The sequence below is a fragment of the Malaya genurostris genome, chromosome 2 (genome assembly GCF_030247185.1).
Source record: "Malaya genurostris strain Urasoe2022 chromosome 2, Malgen_1.1, whole genome shotgun sequence".
NCBI classification, from domain to species: domain Eukaryota; kingdom Metazoa; phylum Arthropoda; class Insecta; order Diptera; family Culicidae; genus Malaya; species Malaya genurostris.
This window is the reverse complement of record NC_080571.1, coordinates 96,401,382-96,422,133: the sequence shown is the minus strand read 5'-3', so window position 1 is coordinate 96,422,133 and position 20,752 is coordinate 96,401,382. Positions and strand designations below refer to the sequence as shown.

The 20,752-nt window shown below is 37.7% G+C and overlaps 3 protein-coding genes across 4 annotated transcripts; 2 read left to right on the top strand and 1 right to left on the bottom strand.

Annotated features, from left to right (window-relative positions):
- The first annotated feature begins 2,479 nt into the window (after nt 1-2,479).
- LOC131432508 (uncharacterized) lies at nt 2,480-5,047 on the top strand. 2 transcript variants are annotated; one of them, XM_058598829.1, is made up of 3 exons: nt 2,480-2,528; nt 2,955-4,634; nt 4,805-5,047. In XM_058598829.1, the coding sequence occupies exons 2-3, from the start codon at nt 2,995-2,997 to the stop codon at nt 5,013-5,015; spliced, it is 1,851 nt and encodes a 616-aa protein (XP_058454812.1). In that variant the 5' UTR covers nt 2,480-2,528; nt 2,955-2,994; the 3' UTR covers nt 5,016-5,047. The 2 variants fall into 2 exon arrangements, with proteins under 2 accessions (XP_058454812.1, XP_058454813.1); XM_058598830.1 differs by having other exon boundaries at nt 2,498-2,533; nt 2,966-4,634.
- LOC131432507 (polyubiquitin-C) lies at nt 5,046-8,902 on the bottom strand. The gene is made up of 2 exons (XM_058598827.1): nt 8,719-8,902; nt 5,046-7,890 (listed from the first exon to the last, which is right to left on the bottom strand). The coding sequence occupies exon 2, from the start codon at nt 7,887-7,889 to the stop codon at nt 5,376-5,378; it is 2,514 nt and encodes an 837-aa protein (XP_058454810.1). The 5' UTR covers nt 7,890; nt 8,719-8,902; the 3' UTR covers nt 5,046-5,375.
- Nucleotides 8,903-17,709: 8,807 nt separating this feature from the next.
- LOC131432112 (CCA tRNA nucleotidyltransferase 1, mitochondrial) lies at nt 17,710-19,489 on the top strand. The gene is made up of 6 exons (XM_058598202.1): nt 17,710-17,849; nt 17,913-18,121; nt 18,171-18,454; nt 18,506-18,826; nt 18,889-19,114; nt 19,171-19,489. The coding sequence occupies exons 1-6, from the start codon at nt 17,778-17,780 to the stop codon at nt 19,481-19,483; spliced, it is 1,425 nt and encodes a 474-aa protein (XP_058454185.1). The 5' UTR covers nt 17,710-17,777; the 3' UTR covers nt 19,484-19,489.
- The last annotated feature ends 1,263 nt before the right edge of the window (nt 19,490-20,752 follow it).

The window sequence follows — 20,752 nt, the reverse complement described above, 5'->3', positions numbered from 1 at the left end:
TTGAAGAATCTAATTTGAGTGTCCTGTCTGTTAGTCTGTGGCAATACCACATACAAATTATTTGCATTTGACAATAATTTCTTCAATGCTTTTTGTGTTAGATCGTTAGGACCAAGGTTAGGCAAGACTGTTTAAGTGCTTAGTGCATAAATTTCATGTAAATCGTTATTTTGAAGATACTACAACCAGAACGGAAATAAGTTTCTTAGTATATTTCTACTAAACTGTTTTTAATGTTACCCGAAAATTAAAAAAATATGCATAAGATTGATTTAAAGTGATATAACAAGCTGAATGAATAACGCAATCAGAAGAAGGGTATACAGGCACACACTAGCATAAAGGACACTCAAATTGGATTCGTTAATCGTTTTAACGGTCATTTCAAATATTCCATTAGTTGGGACTGTACTCGCATATGTCTTGATGGCGTCCCTATCAAAAACATCCAGACTGTCATCTAAACTGTGTTTATTTATTGTTCATTTATCAACAGAGTTGCCATTCACACAAAATTATCTGTAATGTACTGATTTGTATACATCCATGCGAATTTCATGCAGGACACAGATTTAATACATATTGCAGAACTAAATACAGGATTACTGTTTGGTTTTAATTTTGTCAGCATTAACTGGGAGAGACGAATATTTATTAATTTATTCCGGTACAAAATATATTAAACTTTTTTTGACGGAAGCTTTCTATGTTTTTTCACGCTCGATTTAATCATTTTATTGCAAGGTTTGATTTATGCTGTATACTACATTGTGAAAAGTATTGGTTGGTACTCGAGTTAAACTCTGACTATCATTGATAGAACGGCGTTGACATGCGTCTGATATCTTTGGCTCACAAATATCCGTGCGGAACAGATCATACAGATTTTCGATCCAACCCAATAACTTTTAATCGAAATTCATTAAAAATTTCACCTGAAATTTTTTCTCATTGGGCATCGATTTGGTTTCCATAATATATAGGAGATATGCAGGTCAATCGATAGGGGAGAGGGAATGAGGGGAGTCGCCCCAGGCCCAAACTTTTCCAGGGATCCCGTAATCCAAAGATTCGATTTTATTTTTTTACCCTCTACAAGAATGGGTAGAACTTAACCGCGAGTATCTCTTGTTATATTTAACGCAGCAACACCATTTTTTCTTCATGTAACTGGAAATATGGTCAGCAATTTATGATAAAATTTTCAGTAGTATGAGATAACCACAAATAACTCCAAATTGAAGTTTTTTTAAATGTTTCTAATGAACTAGCATTAAGGTGAAAGTAAGTGCCAAAGTAAGACGCGCTGTTACAAGTACTGTTACAATTGAGCAAGTGACGCATTGAAACTTTGAAAAATTCACACAATCAATAGGTATGTATTATACGTGCAATTATCGATGTTCGAATGTGTGGAAAAAGCATGTCAGTTTTATTCGTATTCACGGCATCCAGTTATGTCTTTGACATAACCCTTCCGCCTTTTTTTCATAATAAAAAAATCAAGAAAATAATATTGATACATTTAGCATACTTCCTTAATAAATGTATCTAAAACTCTATAAATACGATGATACACAAAATTTAAACAATCATCAAAGTTCCACATTTCCGGGCTCTATTTCACTCTTGACCGGCCTGGTGATATGGGGAACAAACATTTACAGATTCCAGAACTTTTTTGAAGACCTCTAGGGAATAAGGTAAACTTAATTCTGGGTGTTCTTAGTTATCCGTATACTCATATCACAGACTAACAGACATGACAGTATGAGTAAATTCATATAAAAATAATTTTTCGTGATGCACTAGTTCCACCTATATTGCACTGCGCGAACTATTTACTATCTGTACACCCCTTGTGTTATGTACAAGTTTTACTACTAGTTGGTTTTCCCTCGTTTGTCAACATCGATCAGCTGCTTGCAGGGATGCCTGATTTCATCAAAATATTAGAAAATGAATCGTCACAATAAATTACGTTGATAATATATTCAACTTTTTCGCGATGTTGGAAGGTAACCATTTATTTGACTCAACGTTGTTCATCTAGACTATTTTTTATTGTGTTGGTAGTTTTCACCCGAAATTAAGTGGCGGCAGACCAGAATCAAGTAAATATTGTAACAAAACGGGTTCGATTTTGTATTGCGTTGGAGGATAGGCAGAAGTAGGCACAATTATGTATATAGTTTTGGCAATATGTATTAAATCTGTATCCTGCATGAAATTCGCATGGACGTACACAAACCAATACATTACAGGTAATTCTGTATAAATGGCAACTCTGTTGGTAAATGAAAAAAATAAACACAGTCTAGATGACAGACAGGATGTTTTTGATAGGGTAACGTGGCGCCATCATGACACATGTGAGTACTGTCCCAAATAAAGGAATATTCGAAATGACCGTTAAAATGATTGAAGAATCTAATTTGAGTGTCCTGTCTGTTAGTCTGTGCTCATATGACAGTAACATGTAAACATTTATATAGGATTGTTCAATATCGTACATCGTGCTGTTATTAGTAATGTATTTACAAATCATAAAATAGAATAGAATTATAAACTCTGTCACCACTTCCGGTGAAGCTCTCAAAGTGTTAGCATATCGTTTCGCACTAGTGCGATAAAATTTTGTGTATTTCTGTTCGCGGAAGAAAAATTTTTTCTCGCCCTAGAGTGAATCCGTGTGGCGACGCCGCGAAACATCATCGGGAGTCAATGTAAAAGAAATTACAATCGAAAAATATAAAATAATCGAAAATAATAATACAACCAAACATAACCTACAAGAAAATAAATGAACAATACATGTGCAAAAACACAATCGAATTAAAACACAAAATTAAATTATAATCTAACAATACAAGGGCAAGATGGGCCATCACTGGCCTTAGCCTGTCACTTTAGTGACACAGCAAATAAAAAAAAAAAAAAAAAACTGTCATCAGTTAAATTTCAGGTTGGAAAAAGAATAATATTAAGTACAATATGCTGAGAGGAATCCTGTCAAAAGTTTCACAAACATACCAAGTGCAAAGATGTGCAGTACAAACCAGATATCGAATTTCAACAGCATTGAACATAACAAGCACTTGCACAGGCAAGGATTTGCAACCGAGTGGACCGATCCAATCGCAAACTGATAGTTACCTCCACATTCTTAAAAACGCAACCGATGCTAAAGAAGTTTTGGAATTCATGCCTGCCCTCAACAAGCGTGATATAAATCGGCAAGCCGTTACCCTAGCGGCATTGAAATCTCTTTTCGAACTGCACAAACAGGGCAAAACTAGTATTCAACGAAATGAGATTTTGAACCATTCGCGCTTTTCTGAATTGTGCAAAGCGCTTAAGCACGAGTCACGATCATTCATGATAAACGATGTCACGGAGAGTCTGAAAATACTTACTTATTTTGGAGTTCATTCCAACAGTGAAATCATGACTGTCCTGTTGAACCTGCTACGGTATCAAATCAATGATGTTACACTTGATCATATCGTGTTTCTGGATTTCATTTTAAAGAAAATGGAACGAAGTCCGCTAATTGAAGCTCTTCAACTGGCCCTTCCAATGTTACTACAAATTCAAATATCTTACAAAATGGATCATGAAAACATTCAACAGTTAGTAGATTTGCTGGGCTTCATCACGCAACACAACGTTTCGAACCGTTGTATCACTAATGTACTAAGTGCTCTAACACTGCATGGTGCTAATCTTAGTAGTCAACAAGCTGCGGATATTTTAATTTCAATGACCGAGTGTATAAACTTCGAACCTGTCCATTTGAAATTGTTAGATAATGTATTCGAAGTGTTGACTAAAGGACTTAATCAACTCAGTTTCAAAACCGTTGACTTCATATTGAAAAAGATGGTCGAAAAAAATGTGGACAGATATCCAATGTTGTACAACGACGCTTTTCTAAAGTGTTGCTCACAATTCCCTGTGGACAATGATCTCGGTCTGATGAATGCCTTATACTTACAGAAAAAGCTTAACAAAATAGCGTACCTACATGTTCCGTTACTAGAATATATAGCTTCGCATGCTCACAGTCTATCAATCGTTCCAAAAGCTGGTATCATAACAATTGTAGCTGCGTTTTCGAATGCAAATTATAAACCTTCGAACTGGAATACCATTAAGTCTGAAATTCAACAACATTCAACTATTTCGAATGCCTCCATTCCGTGGATACGTTACAACTTGGAGCTTCTATCGCTGGATATATTCAATAAACAGTTGATCCGACAATATCTGGAACCATTCATTTTGGAAAAGAATATGGCACGAAATTCCGTTGTTGACTACTTGCAACTACTAGAACTTTCCCAAGCTCTGCAACTGCTACATCCGGAGTATGATGGGCCGCTACCTGATGCACGATACCTTGAAAAGGCAACGGCTCTTCTTCACGAGGACATAGAATTACCATTACTAAAACCACTCGAAGTCATATTCGGTGGTGAGGGAAGCGTTTTGTCTCAAGTCACTACAGGTTATGGGCACGTGCTACATCATGTCGTTGTATTCGACCAGAATGGAATAGCCATCAAGCATGCGGACTATACCGAGGAAAAACGTGCACGAATTGAAGACCTATTTGGCGGAGGAAAGCAACCGTAAGTAAAATATTCTGTCTATATAGTCACATAGATTGGTATATCGAACTAAAATAATTTAGAAGTGGGTAAAGTAAAACTTTAACTTGCGGTGATACATAAAAAAGATTATTTAACAATATTTTCGAATTCTTTCTAGCATTGGTACTAAATTTTTTTATTTATTTCAGAGTTGTCGTCTTGTGTGTTCCGAAAAGCTTCTATGCCATCAATATCAATCGGCTCAGGGGGAGATTCGCAATGAACATTCGAACTATCGAGACCTTAGGGGTTCCTGTTGTCCCAATATCCTACCAGCTGTGGTACAACTTACCTGAAGCAGAGCGGATACCTTTCCTTGAACGAGAAATTAGAACAAAACTAGCACAAAAGAACCAATAAACTTGGTTTGTTAATAAAAGACTAGTAAACTACGTTTTGTTTCATTTTATTTTGAAGCAGTTATAGATGATAGAAAGCTTTTTTACTCGCACAACTATGGTAACACTACCAAGCCGGTCTGATATTGTTGGGTTTCACTACATATAATTTGGATTTTACCACAGGAAAAATGAAAGCTGCTTCCTTGAAAAGCTCAAGAATGTTCTATATTTCAGAACTCAAAACTAATGAAGTACAGTGATTTGTTTATGTCTTAGAAATTATTCAAAAACAAGATTTCGAAATCTGATGATTAATACCAGGAAGCAGCTTGCATATTTTCCCTATAACTCTAGTTTGACAATGGTGCGACAAAATGATTCAGTTTCCACCGCGAAGACGCAGGACAAGATGAAGGGTCGATTCCTTCTGGATGTTATAATCCGAAAGGGTGCGGCCATCCTCGAGCTGCTTACCAGCGAAAATCAAACGCTGCTGGTCTGGAGGGATTCCTTCCTTGTCCTGGATTTTAGCCTTAACGTTCTCGATGGTGTCTGAAGGCTCGACTTCCAAAGTGATGGTCTTACCAGTCAAGGTCTTGACGAAGATCTGCATACCACCACGCAGACGTAGGACAAGATGAAGGGTCGATTCCTTCTGGATGTTATAATCCGAAAGGGTGCGGCCATCCTCGAGCTGCTTACCAGCGAAAATCAAACGCTGCTGATCTGGAGGGATGCCTTCCTTGTCCTGGATCTTAGCCTTAACGTTCTCGATGGTATCTGAAGGCTCGACTTCCAAAGTGATGGTCTTACCAGTCAGGGTCTTGACGAAGATCTGCATACCACCACGCAGACGTAGAACAAGATGAAGGGTCGATTCCTTCTGGATGTTATAATCCGAAAGGGTGCGGCCATCCTCGAGCTGCTTACCAGCGAAAATCAAACGCTGCTGATCTGGAGGGATGCCTTCCTTGTCCTGGATCTTAGCCTTAACGTTCTCGATGGTATCTGAAGGCTCGACTTCCAAAGTGATGGTCTTACCAGTCAGGGTCTTGACGAAGATCTGCATACCACCACGCAGACGCAGGACAAGATGAAGGGTCGATTCCTTCTGGATGTTATAATCCGAAAGAGTGCGGCCATCCTCGAGCTGCTTACCAGCGAAAATCAAACGCTGCTGGTCTGGAGGGATTCCTTCCTTGTCCTGGATTTTAGCCTTAACGTTCTCGATGGTGTCTGAAGGCTCGACTTCCAAAGTGATGGTCTTACCAGTGAGGGTCTTGACGAAGATCTGCATACCACCACGCAGACGTAGAACAAGATGAAGGGTCGATTCCTTCTGGATGTTATAATCCGAAAGGGTGCGGCCATCCTCGAGCTGCTTACCAGCGAAAATCAAACGCTGCTGATCTGGAGGGATGCCTTCCTTGTCCTGGATCTTAGCCTTAACGTTCTCGATGGTATCTGAAGGCTCGACTTCCAAAGTGATGGTCTTACCAGTCAGGGTCTTGACGAAGATCTGCATACCACCACGCAGACGCAGGACAAGATGAAGGGTCGATTCCTTCTGGATGTTATAATCCGAAAGAGTGCGGCCATCCTCGAGCTGCTTACCAGCGAAAATCAAACGCTGCTGGTCTGGAGGGATTCCTTCCTTGTCCTGGATTTTAGCCTTAACGTTCTCGATGGTGTCTGAAGGCTCGACTTCCAAAGTGATGGTCTTACCAGTGAGGGTCTTGACGAAGATCTGCATACCACCACGTAGACGCAGGACAAGATGAAGGGTCGATTCCTTCTGGATGTTATAATCCGAAAGAGTGCGGCCATCCTCGAGCTGCTTACCAGCGAAAATCAAACGCTGCTGATCTGGAGGGATTCCTTCCTTATCCTGGATCTTAGCCTTAACGTTCTCGATGGTGTCTGAAGGCTCGACTTCCAAAGTGATGGTCTTACCAGTCAGGGTCTTGACGAAGATCTGCATACCACCACGCAGACGCAGGACAAGATGAAGGGTCGATTCCTTCTGGATGTTATAATCCGAAAGAGTGCGGCCATCCTCGAGCTGCTTACCAGCGAAAATCAAACGCTGCTGGTCTGGAGGGATTCCTTCCTTGTCCTGGATTTTAGCCTTAACGTTCTCGATGGTGTCTGAAGGCTCGACTTCCAAAGTGATGGTCTTACCAGTCAGGGTCTTGACGAAGATCTGCATACCACCACGCAGACGCAGGACAAGATGAAGGGTCGATTCCTTCTGGATGTTATAATCCGAAAGGGTGCGGCCATCCTCGAGCTGCTTACCAGCGAAAATCAAACGCTGCTGATCTGGAGGGATTCCTTCCTTGTCCTGGATCTTAGCCTTAACGTTCTCGATGGTGTCTGAAGGCTCGACTTCCAAAGTGATGGTCTTACCAGTGAGGGTCTTGACGAAGATCTGCATACCACCACGTAGACGCAGGACAAGATGAAGGGTCGATTCCTTCTGGATGTTATAATCCGAAAGAGTGCGGCCATCCTCGAGCTGCTTACCAGCGAAAATCAAACGCTGCTGATCTGGAGGGATTCCTTCCTTGTCCTGGATCTTAGCCTTAACGTTCTCGATGGTGTCTGAAGGCTCGACTTCCAAAGTGATGGTCTTGCCAGTCAGGGTCTTGACAAAGATCTGCATACCACCACGCAGACGTAGGACAAGATGAAGGGTCGATTCCTTCTGGATGTTATAATCCGAAAGGGTGCGGCCATCCTCGAGCTGCTTACCAGCGAAAATCAAACGCTGCTGGTCTGGAGGGATTCCTTCCTTGTCCTGGATTTTAGCCTTAACGTTCTCGATGGTGTCAGAAGGCTCAACCTCCAAAGTAATGGTCTTACCAGTCAGGGTCTTCACAAAAATCTGCATCCTGTAAATAATATATATATATATTTTCAGTGAGGTTCACATAAGAATTCTTTTTATAAAGTGTGACAATGAATTTTGTAACTTAACACCCACATAAATTACTATTATCAAAAACAACAAAGAGGCAATTTTCTCCGTCATCACCAAACAAGTTTTCATTAGAAAAAATTTCATTTTTGAATAATCTGATATTTGTTTTGGATTTGAATTCGACGGCAAAAAAAACTACTTTTGCGTTTTGCAACAATAGCTACAACCTAACACCGAACTTGAAAGCAAAAGTTATGGCAAGATGAACCGTTAGTGGTTTTAGCCGTTTATGAAGTAACATTACAAAGGGAAAAAAGCAAAAGTTAACAAATCGAAAGTCTGACAGCGGACTGATTCATATACGATAATCCTCGACCAAAATCTTTAGCTGAAATTGGCTCTATTCCAGCTTATGTAATGAATCATCAATCAATGAAATTCTCAATGTTTGGATTTAATGCAATTTTGTTTCATTGTAATAGAAAGTGTTAACCCCGACAAATAACCTTCAATGAACAAAGCAGTTATGTACACAGCCATCTTGGTTGTTTGTTCGCTCAGCTGGAACAAAGGAATATTTTCATTTCCAAGACGCCATCTTGAAAAAATGAAGAAATTTCAATTTACTTCTAATTTGCCAAAAACTCGCTAGTTTTAATAGAAACAACAGAGTCAGCATGAATCGGAACATCGCATTTCTTCAAATATATCAAAATATTTTAACAATTCTACCACTAATCAAACAGAGGCAAAACGATTTCGATTTTCTATAGATCCAGTATTCCGAAAAGAAAAATACCTTAAAATTGTCCTTTACACCCGAGAAAAGGTATTTGTAAACTGTATTCACTTTTTCTACTTGCAGCACACAAAATCTGCAATTTTATTCTTTGTCTCAGCAGCAAAGAGATATATGCACTTTATCAAGCACCTCGATGATTCACAACCGTTCTTTTCGCTTCTAGAAAACTGAATGCGCGGAAAGTGAAGCGTTTCACTGGTTTCACTTGATGTGAGTTCCAACCAGAGATGCCAGCTCGAATGCAGAAAGAGGTAATTTTTTTCTCCCTGCAAGAAAAAAAGTTCAACAGGTTGAAACCGTTTATCCGACAACAAGATGTGCCAAGTAAAAAATAGTGAGACTTTTGTATTTCATTTCACGCGGGTATCTTTTTAGCGGCCCTTGCACGAGAACCAGTCACGTACCCAAGGGGGGGGGGGGGAGGACCAGGGGGCCCTGCCCCCCCCCTCCCCGAAATCGGAAACTTCCATCAATTATTGTATATATTATTTAATCAGTATTTATACATATACTACTAATAGATTTGAAAAAAAGTCTATATTCACAATTATGAAACTCTGAGATTTGAACATAAAAATATAACCATGTTAAACCCAAGAAAACTGTTTTAGTACGCTAAAAGGTGTTCTTTGTTTTGCCGCCGAAGAAAAAATAATTAGATCTTTAGTAAAACAATCGTTTGGTGCGCAACGAGTTGTTTTATACTATTTGTATTCTACTTATTGATTGTCAAAAGCCTTAATAAATGAATGCTTATCGTATAAATGCTTTATCTATACTGTTGTAGGTAGAAGAAAATATTCTGAAATTGTTTACAAGTAAGTAGCTTGTTCCCAGCCCTGCTGTAAGATAAATGAATTTGTCATCGTGGACCTAAGTTCAATAAATCAACATTTATGATTGATATATGATGATTAACATAACGAATTGAGGCTGGTATTTAGTATTTCAATGGAGAATATAACATTTTGTAGAACTAAACTCTACAGAATGAATAGGAAAGAGACTATTCAATGTAGTATTGAATTTATCAATGCAAAATCGTGTTTGGTGATATATTTCAGTTAATTTTTTTGCGATTATTGAGCTTTCAGGAAGTCAGAATCATTTTTGATTGTGAATTCAAATACAGAAACTTAAACATATTGTGCGTATTTGATCGATATATGCTAATATCGCACATTTGAACGATATATTCGATCGATATATGATAATACCGATTTGAACATATCGTTATTTTTTTCTTTGACAAAAACACCTGTATTGCAGATTGTGTTTTTCACAGTAAATAGAATTTTAATGTTCATAGCATATACACAAATCTCGTGAGGTTATTTTCTTAATTTCGTTAACTATTGAAGTGCAGCCTAAAATTTTCTCATTCGCCGGAATGAAATTTACAAAATTCCTCCAATTTATTTCTTTACTTTGAATTTTAAAGAAATTGAAAAATACAGTGAACGCGATAAAAAATATAACAGGGTTTGTATAATACATTACACAAAACAAACGCGCCGCACTGTTTGGTGCGGCTGGAACACATGAACCTCTCTCTTGTCTAGATTCATTAAAACGAACGAAGATGCGCATATCGGTTTCTGTTGCGTTAATGTGCGAGTGAGGTTTCGTGCGAGCGACTGAAATACGTGGCTTACCGCCTGCGCAGTATTGTTTTTTAAGAATGAGAACTCTCAGTGCAAAAAAGCGCGTTCGGTTTGTTTACAGCGGGGTGTTGAACGATTCAGTTCTGGTTCCTTCATGAATGGAAAGACGAGTGAAGCAGTTTTGTTCGTTTCTAGTTCATTCGTTTTCGAAGTACTGCTGACTTTGCCATCGTAACTACTCTACCGCGCTTTTTTCGCCTATTATTTGAGTTGCGCTATCTTGTCGAGGAAGAATTATATGATTTACTTCAATTTGATTGTTGATTCGTTAAGGCCTTAAATTCACAATGAAACGTCATCAAGGACAAAAATCGATAACAAGCTTTTTTATCAAGAAACCAAAAACACAGAGTTGTTCCGGAGAAGGGAATCCTGGTGAGTGTTGCGTAGTTATGCTAAAACTAAAAACCAATAACTTTGTGACTATTACTAGAGTGTTTACTCATGTGTTATTGTTTTATAGAAAATTTATCGAACCACAGCGAAAGAAATGAAAGAAGTGACGAAAGTTCCAAAACTGACGTGAGATCTGAGATTGACATTTCTGAAAAGATTGTTCCAGATGGAAGTAAGTTGCTTTATTACCACTTAAATATTTTATAAAAACCTATCATATAACAACAATAATTAACTTTCTAATACAATTATTTTGATGCTGCAGACAGTGAATCAATCTTGAGTTCAATATCTAGTAACAGCAAATCAATACATATCAACCGAACTGGATCTTGCGCAATAGTTCATCCCCTATGGCAAGAAAACCAATTCGACATCGGAAAGACTAAACGCGAATTTCTAGATAATATTACGAAAACAAAAATACTTTCATCGCTTCTTCTTCCTAAATCTCCTTACAATTATCCTGTCACTGAAGTAAACTCACATAGAAGGAGTTTCCAACCGAAGTGGATAACAGAAGATGGTTTTGTTTTTTTTGGCATACTCAACAAGTGAAGATGGCGTGTACTGTAAACCATGCTGGTTATTTTTCCACGAAGGTGTCGGGAAAGGATACCATCAAAATCCTGGAAAATTAGTCAGTATTGGATTTCGAGATTGGAAAAAGGCCATAGAAGTTTTCAGAAAGCATATTGACACGGAATATCACAAAGATTGCGTTGTACGAGCCACAGAGTTTCTTGAAGTATTAGTTGGTAAACAGCATGATATATCGACTCAACTAGATGCCCAACATGCTAAAGAGAAGGAAAATAACAGAGCAGCTCTTAGACCCATTATTGAGACAGTTCTTTTTTCTGCAGAGCAGGAATTGCCTTTGAGAGGAGACAGTGATAGTGGTGCTTTTTCTTTGACACGTCCTGAAAAAAAGGATGGAAAGTTTCGGGCCCTTCTACGTTTTCGAATCAATTCTGGCGATAAAAACCTTGAGAGACATATTATGAACAGCGCAAAAAACGCTACTTATTTGAGTCCAAAGATTCAAAACGAAATTATTCAGACATCATCCGAAATCGTTACAAAGAGAATTTTAAATAAAGTCAATAATAGTGGTTGGTTCAGTCTGCTCTGTGATGAAACCATGGATATATCGGGTACTGAACAGCTTTCATTATGTCTGCGGTATGTTGATTTCTCACAAGATCCGTCGTGCCCTGTACTAAGAGAGGATTTTGTTGGCTTCGTTCCTATCGATGATCAGTCTTCCGAGAATCTGACCGAAGTTTTACTGAAGCGGTGCAGCGAGCTCAACTTAGACATGAGTAAGTGTGTTGGCCAAGGATATGACGGAGCAGCAAACATGGCAGGTCACTTGAGTGGAGTTCAAAGAAGAATTAAAAACCAATATCACAAAGCGAGATAATATCATTGTGCCAGTCACCGTTTAAACCTTGCGGTGTCAAATGCGATGTCAACACCTGAGATACGCAACTGTCATGGAATAGTTGGTCAAGTTGTTAGTTTGTTCAGGAACTCATCGAATGCTAGTAAGACCTTCAAAAAAATATAGAAGTATACGCTCCAGAAATAAAAAAGAAACGACTGCTACGCCTTTGTGAGACCAGATTTGTTGAGAGACACGAAAGCATAATTACATTCATGGAACTGTTTGAATGCATTGCTATAAGTCTGGAGGAAATCGCAGGCAAAACTTGGTCCATATCTTCTACAGCATCCACTCTTCTCGCTGCAATTCAAAAAAGTGATTTCATCGTGAGCCTCGCAGTTTGTGAGAAGCTGCTTAGTCTAACTCTTCCATTATCTGTATTTCTACAGGAAACGTCATTGGATTTCGTCTCCGCAATCAACCGCACAAAAGAAATTATACATTCACTTGGTCAAATTCGGGAAACTGCGAATGATTTTTTCAGCGAAGTTTTTCAATATGCCTCGCAGCTTGCTGAAGAACTTTTTAGTACAGAGCTTCGGGCACCAAGAGAAGTATCCCGACCAAAGAATCGTGCCAATCTGCAAAGTTCGTCGAGTGAAGCGTACTTCAGAATAACAGTATTCATCCCCTGCATCGACGCTTTATTACGGAATTTAAAATAACGATTTCTTGAAAACGAAGATATTTTGCCAAGTTTTCAACTGCTTATTCCAGGTTACGCTGATGTAAGTAAAGCCAATGAGATGGAAAAGTTGGCTCCATACTTCGAAGATCGGATGTCATCATCTGCGGTGAAAGCAGAATATAGATTATGGTGCGCAAAGGTATCGTCGATTGACTCTTCGACGGAAGTTTTGAAACTTTTAGAGTATTGTGATGAAACGTACTTCCGGGCTATGAAACTACTTCTCACCGTTTTGACTACACAAAGTGAAAGCTGAGCAGATTTCTCGCTTATACTCTGACAGGGCCCCTTTGATTTGATGCTAATATCATTCCCTTTCTAGGTTTGCTAATGTCAGTCACCAGCTCGGCACAGCTTCTCGCACCCACTCTGCCGTCGGTCTAAGTAAATAATAGCGGCCCTTACACGAGTCACTAAAAATGTCATTACACAAAATTATATCATTTTAATGAACGTGTAATGGTGCAGTAATGATGAGATTTCTATCAAATTTGAAATACATTATTACTTAGTCATCATTAAAAATGACAAAAATAATGCTCGTGTAAGGGCCGCTTTAAAATGATGTTATTTTTTAGTAATGACACTTTTAATGACCGTGTAAGCACAGACTAACAGACATGACAGTATGAGTAAATTGTTATAAAAATCATTTTTCGTGATGCACTAGTTCCACCTATATTGTACTGCGCGAACTATTTACTATCGGTACACCCCTTGTGTTACGTAAAAGATTTTTTACTAGTTGGTTTCCCCTCGTTTGTCAACACCGATCAGCTGCTTACAGGGTTGCCTGATTTCATCAAAATATTTGATAATGAATCGTCACAATAAATTATTGGAGTACGTTGATAATATATTTAACTTTTTTAGCGATGTTGGAAAGTAAACATTTATTTTACTCAACGTTGTTCATCTAGACTATTTTTGATTGTGTTGGTAATTTCCATCCGAAATTAAGACCAGAAGCAAGTAAATATTGTAACAAAACGGGTTCGATTTTGTATTGCGTTGTAGGATGACAAGTAGGCAAAATTCTGTATATAGTTTTGGCAATATGTAATTAATCTGTATCCTGCATGAAATTCGCATGGAGGTATACAAATCAATACATTACAGGTAATTCTGTATGAATGGCAACTCGGTTGGTAAATGAAAAAAATAAACACAGTCTAGATGACAGACAGGATGTATTTGATATGCTAACGTGGCGCCATCATGACATATCCGAGTACTGTCCCAACTAAAGGAATATTCGAAATGACCGTTTATATGGTTAAAGAATCTAATTTGAGTGTCATGTCTGTTAGTCTGTGGTGTAAGGCCCGCTTATCTGCGGCGAAGTATTAAAAGTGCAATCGGTAGCGGCCCTTACACGATCATTAAAAGTGTCATTACTAAAAAGTAATGGCACTTTTAATGATCGTGTAAGGTCTACGAGTTCAGTAATGACACGAGTAATGATGGAATTCCGGATTTTCCATCATTACCAACATTATTTCTTCTTCTTATTTTTTTGGTGGAAGTGCTGAATATCTTTAGAACCACAAACGAATTTCCAGACATGACAGTCACGACCTTTTTTTGGCGCACATCTACGGTCCTCCGTGAAACTGGCACCAATGGTGATAAATTGGTTGCACTGCTGAGTTCCCATCCCCAGTAAATCCGAACATCGGACGCATCGTGCAAGAAAGCTTTTGATTGCGTTTCGAGCTTACATAGTGTATCGGCAGAACAAAAGAGTGAAGAAATACCAAAGCAGAGAGCGGATGTCTGATACTCAGGGGATGTGATATATCGGGGTTGGATTTTCAACCCCGAACATAGGGCCAGAGTTTTTCTGGCCCTAAGAGGCGAATGACCATAAGTTCAAAGCCTCTATGATCGAAACAAAAGAATGTATTTCACACCCTATCGGGGAGACGTCAGCTCGAAAATGCCTTGTTTGATGTTCCCTCACTCTGTTTCTATAGCGATACATAATGTAAACATGAAGCTTTTTCAGATCGACGCGGTTGATGCAAATGGTGCAAAATTGTCCGATGACGGACCGATCGAAGCGCTACGATCGGCCCCATATCGTGCTCAATCGGTCCGATAATCGGACCGATGATCGGACTTATGCGGGTCTACAAATTTCACTGGGTCATCGCATTCATAATGCAAATGTCAAATCGTGAGAACCCTTTCGATACGTTAGCTCATTTGTATATATTGAGATTTCATGGCACACTTTGGTCGAAATGATAACAATGCAATTAATCTCGCGCTCCACCAACGATGAGTGCGGTCAATTTAGAAGGTACCGGGAACGAACCAAATTTTTTTTAATATTTGTAAGCACATACATGTCTTTATTATTTATCTTTGTTAGAACTATACGCGAAAAAATGACAAAGTGTAGATTTGTATTGTTAATATTTCATTAACCTTAACCGTTTCAATGGCAAATCAAATTCATTTTCAGCTAAACGAAAATAAAAATATTGCTATTGCTATTGCTGGAGTAGTTACAAATACTCATCATTAATAATGAACGTGTAATGCTAAAAAGTAATGATGTACAGTAATGCAGTAATGACGAGCGTTTGAGCAGAAGTGTCATTACTTAGTAATGACACTTTTAATGATCGTGTAAGGGCCGCTGGTGACTTTTACAATGAGTGAAATTATTCAACAAAGAAGTTTCATTCATTTTTTCTGCTGAATAAATTTTTGGTGGCGAAACGTGCAGAATGTTGCACATTGAAAATAATTTACATGCTGTCATCATGTGCAAAGCATTTGAACTATCACTACTTGTGGAACACATAAAATTCATTAAAATTTACACTTAACTCATAAAAGGAGTGTAAAAACTGTTGAGATTTAGTGGAAATCATGCTAACTTTATCTGAAATGCACATCAATAATATAAGAGATAAGATATATCATTACCACTAGATTCTATATGATTCATATGAATATCACATTGTTTTCCACATGGATTTCAAATGAAACACAGTTGACCAAATCAAGTGTTTGGCGCATACATTTGTGCTGTACTCATTTCCACTAGAAAATGAAGTGATTAACACATGTACTGCCCATACTTGCATATTAGTCCCATATGGAAAATCGGCATGTCGAAAAAAAGACGATCAAAATTTCATTTCCCAATTTTTTTATTTATTATGCTACCTAATGCTAAATCATGGCATTGTTACATGATATATCGGTAATACACCTTTGCTATTCCAATATTGCAACAAATGAAATTATCGAAATTTGCACTGAATAGCGGCCCTTACACGAGCATTAAAAATGTCAGTTTTACTGTAACTAAGTAATGATGTATTTCAAATTTGTTTGAAATCTCGTCATTACTGCACCATTACACGTTCATTAATAATTCAGTAATGACATTTTTAATGCTCGTGTAAGGGCCGCTAATGGGACTGACATGCGGGTACTTTGCATATGGGACAGACATGAGTTGATATTTTTTCACATTTTACTGAACAAACCCTCAACTCTTATTTCAATTTCGAAGAGTATATTGAGGATAGATTTCATTCCTCAAGCTAACTCACAATTGGCTAAAATCGATATGGGACTAATATGCGAGTATGAGCAGTGTAGTTCGATTTAATAGCAAAACACATCACATCCAAAGGAAAAACACATCAAAGCTAAGTAAAAAATAATCTAATCTCGCATCTTAATGAATTTGCACATGAAATCTTGAAATAAATCGCTTTGGTTATGTATTGAGCGGTAATGTTGACCGATTATTTGAAAAAATTAAAATAATAGCCAAGTCCAGATGCAAACCTCAATACCCACCTGCAATATATTGTTATTTTTTCCGTCGGATTCGAGCGATTTGAATCCGGGAATCGGATGATGTTCGTCGTTTTCATCAATCACTTGATGCTGTTTCTACAGCGACCGACAACGAATAATAAAAATTATACAGGACGTCGATTTCACTAGAAAACAGCCGTTATCGGCAAAATTGTTGAAAAATTTAATTTCAACGACGGAAACTAGTAAGGCTACAAAATTTACTCACCTGCAAGACCTTCCAAATTGCACAATATAAGTCACAATATTCATTTTTCTTTTAATCAATCACTGATGTGTTACGAAATTGTCTGCTGTATTGTAACTTTATGTGACAATAACAAAGTACATCCGTTTATTGACAATTTTTATAGTCAGCGCAAATGAAAAACATGGTCGGTTAAAAAACACTATACGATAATGTGCTTACTACATAAATTCTGTTGATATGGACTACATGAATAGTGTTTACAAACGTCATAATTTCTTTTAATCATGTATCTATTTATGGTAACATTATTATACTGTGGGCATATTTACATGGTAGCGATAACTATTTAGCCCCTCATATATATATAGGCTCGAGAGCAATTTCACCTTACTAGAAATTGTGATTTTAACTATTTGTTCTTATATTTGAGATGACTACCATTGTCAGGAAGACCATGTCAGAAAAGTCATAAATACAAAAAGTTTAGTCAAGTCGTAGTCTTTGTTGTCTAGTAATTTATACAATACAGATGGTGAATAATCATATATCATGATTGTTGCTAACTATTTAAGCGTATAGTTGAAATGACAATGGAAAACAGGCTACGGTTACTATGGTATTTTGCTCAGTGTATCAAAAATAGGTTTTGCCACCTATAGATTCACACATCCTAACACAGAGTATAAAAAATTGATGCGAACTTTACATTCACTACTTTCTGATAAGCGTATAACGCGAACCAGCTGTTTCTGACGTTACAATATATAACTATGAAGCATAAAACGCAAGAATGTCTTGTACACACATCATAGCAAATCGATGCAAGCTATGCTGAACGTGCGAAGTTTTTGTCGGTTATTGATTTCACCTGGTAATCATACTCTTAACAATGTAAATTTTTCAAAGTAACATTAAATAATAAGAAGTTTCTAATCAAAGTTATCAATTTTACAGAAGTGTTTTAGTCAGCAGAATATTAGCAAGTGGTCTGATTTCATTACGAAACGCAGAATGGAAGCGGGAGCCATCGCACGTCCGAATCCTATCGTTATGAAGATAGATAGTCCTGAATTTCATTCCATTTTTACTCGTGAGCTTCGAGATCTCATTGCTTTGTTCAAGAGATACAATCACGAGATCAGAATTGCTGGGGGTGCTGTCAGGTTTGTAATTCAACGTTGATTACTAGGAATTTTATGCTATTCGTTTCAGGGATATACTAATGGGAAAATGTCCCAAAGATGTTGATATAGCAACAACGGCTACCCCCACTGAAATGAAAGATATTTTTACGAAGGAAAGTATTCGAATGATCAACATGAATGGAGAGAGACATGGAACTATCACACCAAGAATTAATGATAAGGAAAACTTTGAGATCACTACATTGAGAATTGATGTTGTGACTGATGGTCGGCATGCAGAGGTAGTGCATACAAAAGATTGGTTGCTGGATGCCAATCGACGGGATTTAACGATTAATTCAATGTTTCTTGGTTAGTACCATTTGAACGTTACCAAACAAAAATTCTAATTGTAAAAAATAGGGTTTGACGGCACGCTTTACGATTACTTCTACGGATATGATGATCTTAACAAGCGAAGGGTGGCTTTTGTGGGTGATCCAGATCTCAGAATTAAAGAAGATTATCTTAGAATTTTGCGTTATTTTCGATTCTACGGTAGAATAGCTGAACATGAGAATAACCATGATGAAGAAACACTTCGGATCATATCGAAAAACAGCTCAGGTTTGGCCCGTATTAGTGGTGAACGAATTTGGGTGGAATGGAAAAAAATTTTGGATGGAAAATTCGGGTGTGATTTAACCGTAAAAATGTTAGAATGTGGCTTAGGTGTACATTTGGGTATGTCGGATTTGAGCTATGTAAATGTTTTACTATATATATATACATTTGTTTTTCAACAGGTCTTCCTGAAACGGCGAATGTCGCGGAATTTGTTGATACTTATAAACGTGTTACGTCAATTACACTGGACAAGATGCAACCGATTACAGTGCTGTCGGCTCTGTTGTATACCCCCGAAGATGCAGTAACTCTGAATTTGAGACTTAAGTTTACCGTTTTCGAACGTGAATTGATCTACTTTTTAGTGCAAAATAAAGAAGAATATAAATCTGTCGACACACTTCTGTGAGTATTTTATAATTAATATCAATAATTTAAAATCATCTGATGTATCTTTTTAGTTCATATCAACAACTTACTTTGCAAACTCTCGGAAGTGCTAAGCTTAAGAAAGAATACGTTCTAGAGCTTCTTCGTTATCACGGAAAAGCATACATTTACCAACAACTTAACGAATGGCAGATTCCAAGGTTCCCTATAAAGGGAAACGTACTGATAGAACAGGGAGCTCCCGGAGGGCAGAAACTAGGTTTAGTTGTGAACGAGCTAAAAATGATATGGTCCACGAAACAATTTAACATGACAGAGCAAGAATTATTGGAACATTTGCCAAATGTTTTGGCTAAATTGAAACTGAACAGCAATACAAAATGAATATTATAACAATTTTTTTCTTCGCTTGAGATTGCGCCGTTTGATGACACTGCTATATTAACAGTTAATTCGTGCATATTCCAATGAATTTTCTTTTAACTGCACTACCAGTGTTGGCCTCACTTTGCCGCAACAGTGCGATTCAAATGTTTAATTTTCTTCAACATAAGCATTAGAAACCGTCCGTTTGTTGCTCTACATTATAAGCCAGGACCATTACAGGGTGAAAAATGCTCATGAAGCAACTTGCATCGGAATATCACGTTGTTTCAAATTGTGCAAATCGCACGCCACGTCCGAATGCAGATCTGCTTGAGAACGAAAGGATTGTTAGTTCGATGTATGTTGATAAGAGAAACCGAGGAATCTTCTGCCTTTTCACATGTATCAGAGAAAAGGGTAGTTTGTTACTAAATGTCAAACATCAAATGCCAATAATAATATCATGTTTATAGCGCCTCTGTACGCGATTTGCTACTTGGTGATTGCTTTTTAAAACAACCGTTAATTTTTTTTACCACATTGAAATCTTTATTTTGATGTCTGTTCTCTGTGGTATGGGTACGCAGTGCTGTTATTCTGGTGCGCACTAATTCGACATTTTTCTTTCCCATGCATGTGCGTACGAGATTGACAGTGTAATTGGAATCATAACAATATCTCCGCTGATCTCTGGTTATAGGATTACAGGCTACAGGTTACAGGCTCGCATAAGAACTACGGGTATTTTCGACCTTAACGAGACCGTACGCTCCGGCAAGCGAAAACGGTTTGATGACGCCGAAATGCAAGAATTATTGGATGGAGACGACAGCTTATACATTGGCGCTGAGTGTTCATAGTGCGAGTAATATAGAAAATAAATAGAATATAGCAGATAGAAAAAGTTGAAGCGGGTATTTCTACTGTTGGAAGTGCTATACCATGCAACCTACTTATTAGACCTGTTGGATCACGTAGTTTTCAAGTAGCGCTTCGTTTCATAGAGGGACCTTACACAAGGACTAACATTAATAACATTCCAACTTTGTATGGAGACAGAAGAACTATCCGCATAACTAAAAATGGCAAATGGTATAGTTCAAATTATATATAACACTTGTTGTGGTAGCCTCATTTGTGATGGTATGTGTTTAATTCAACGAAGAACACGGTTCTTGTTCACCTGCAAAGTATTGTAGACAAATGACATGATTGGTTGTTGCCATATACACTAAAACCTCTGTTTACGCGAACTTAATTTACGCGAATTTAATTTACGCGACTTTT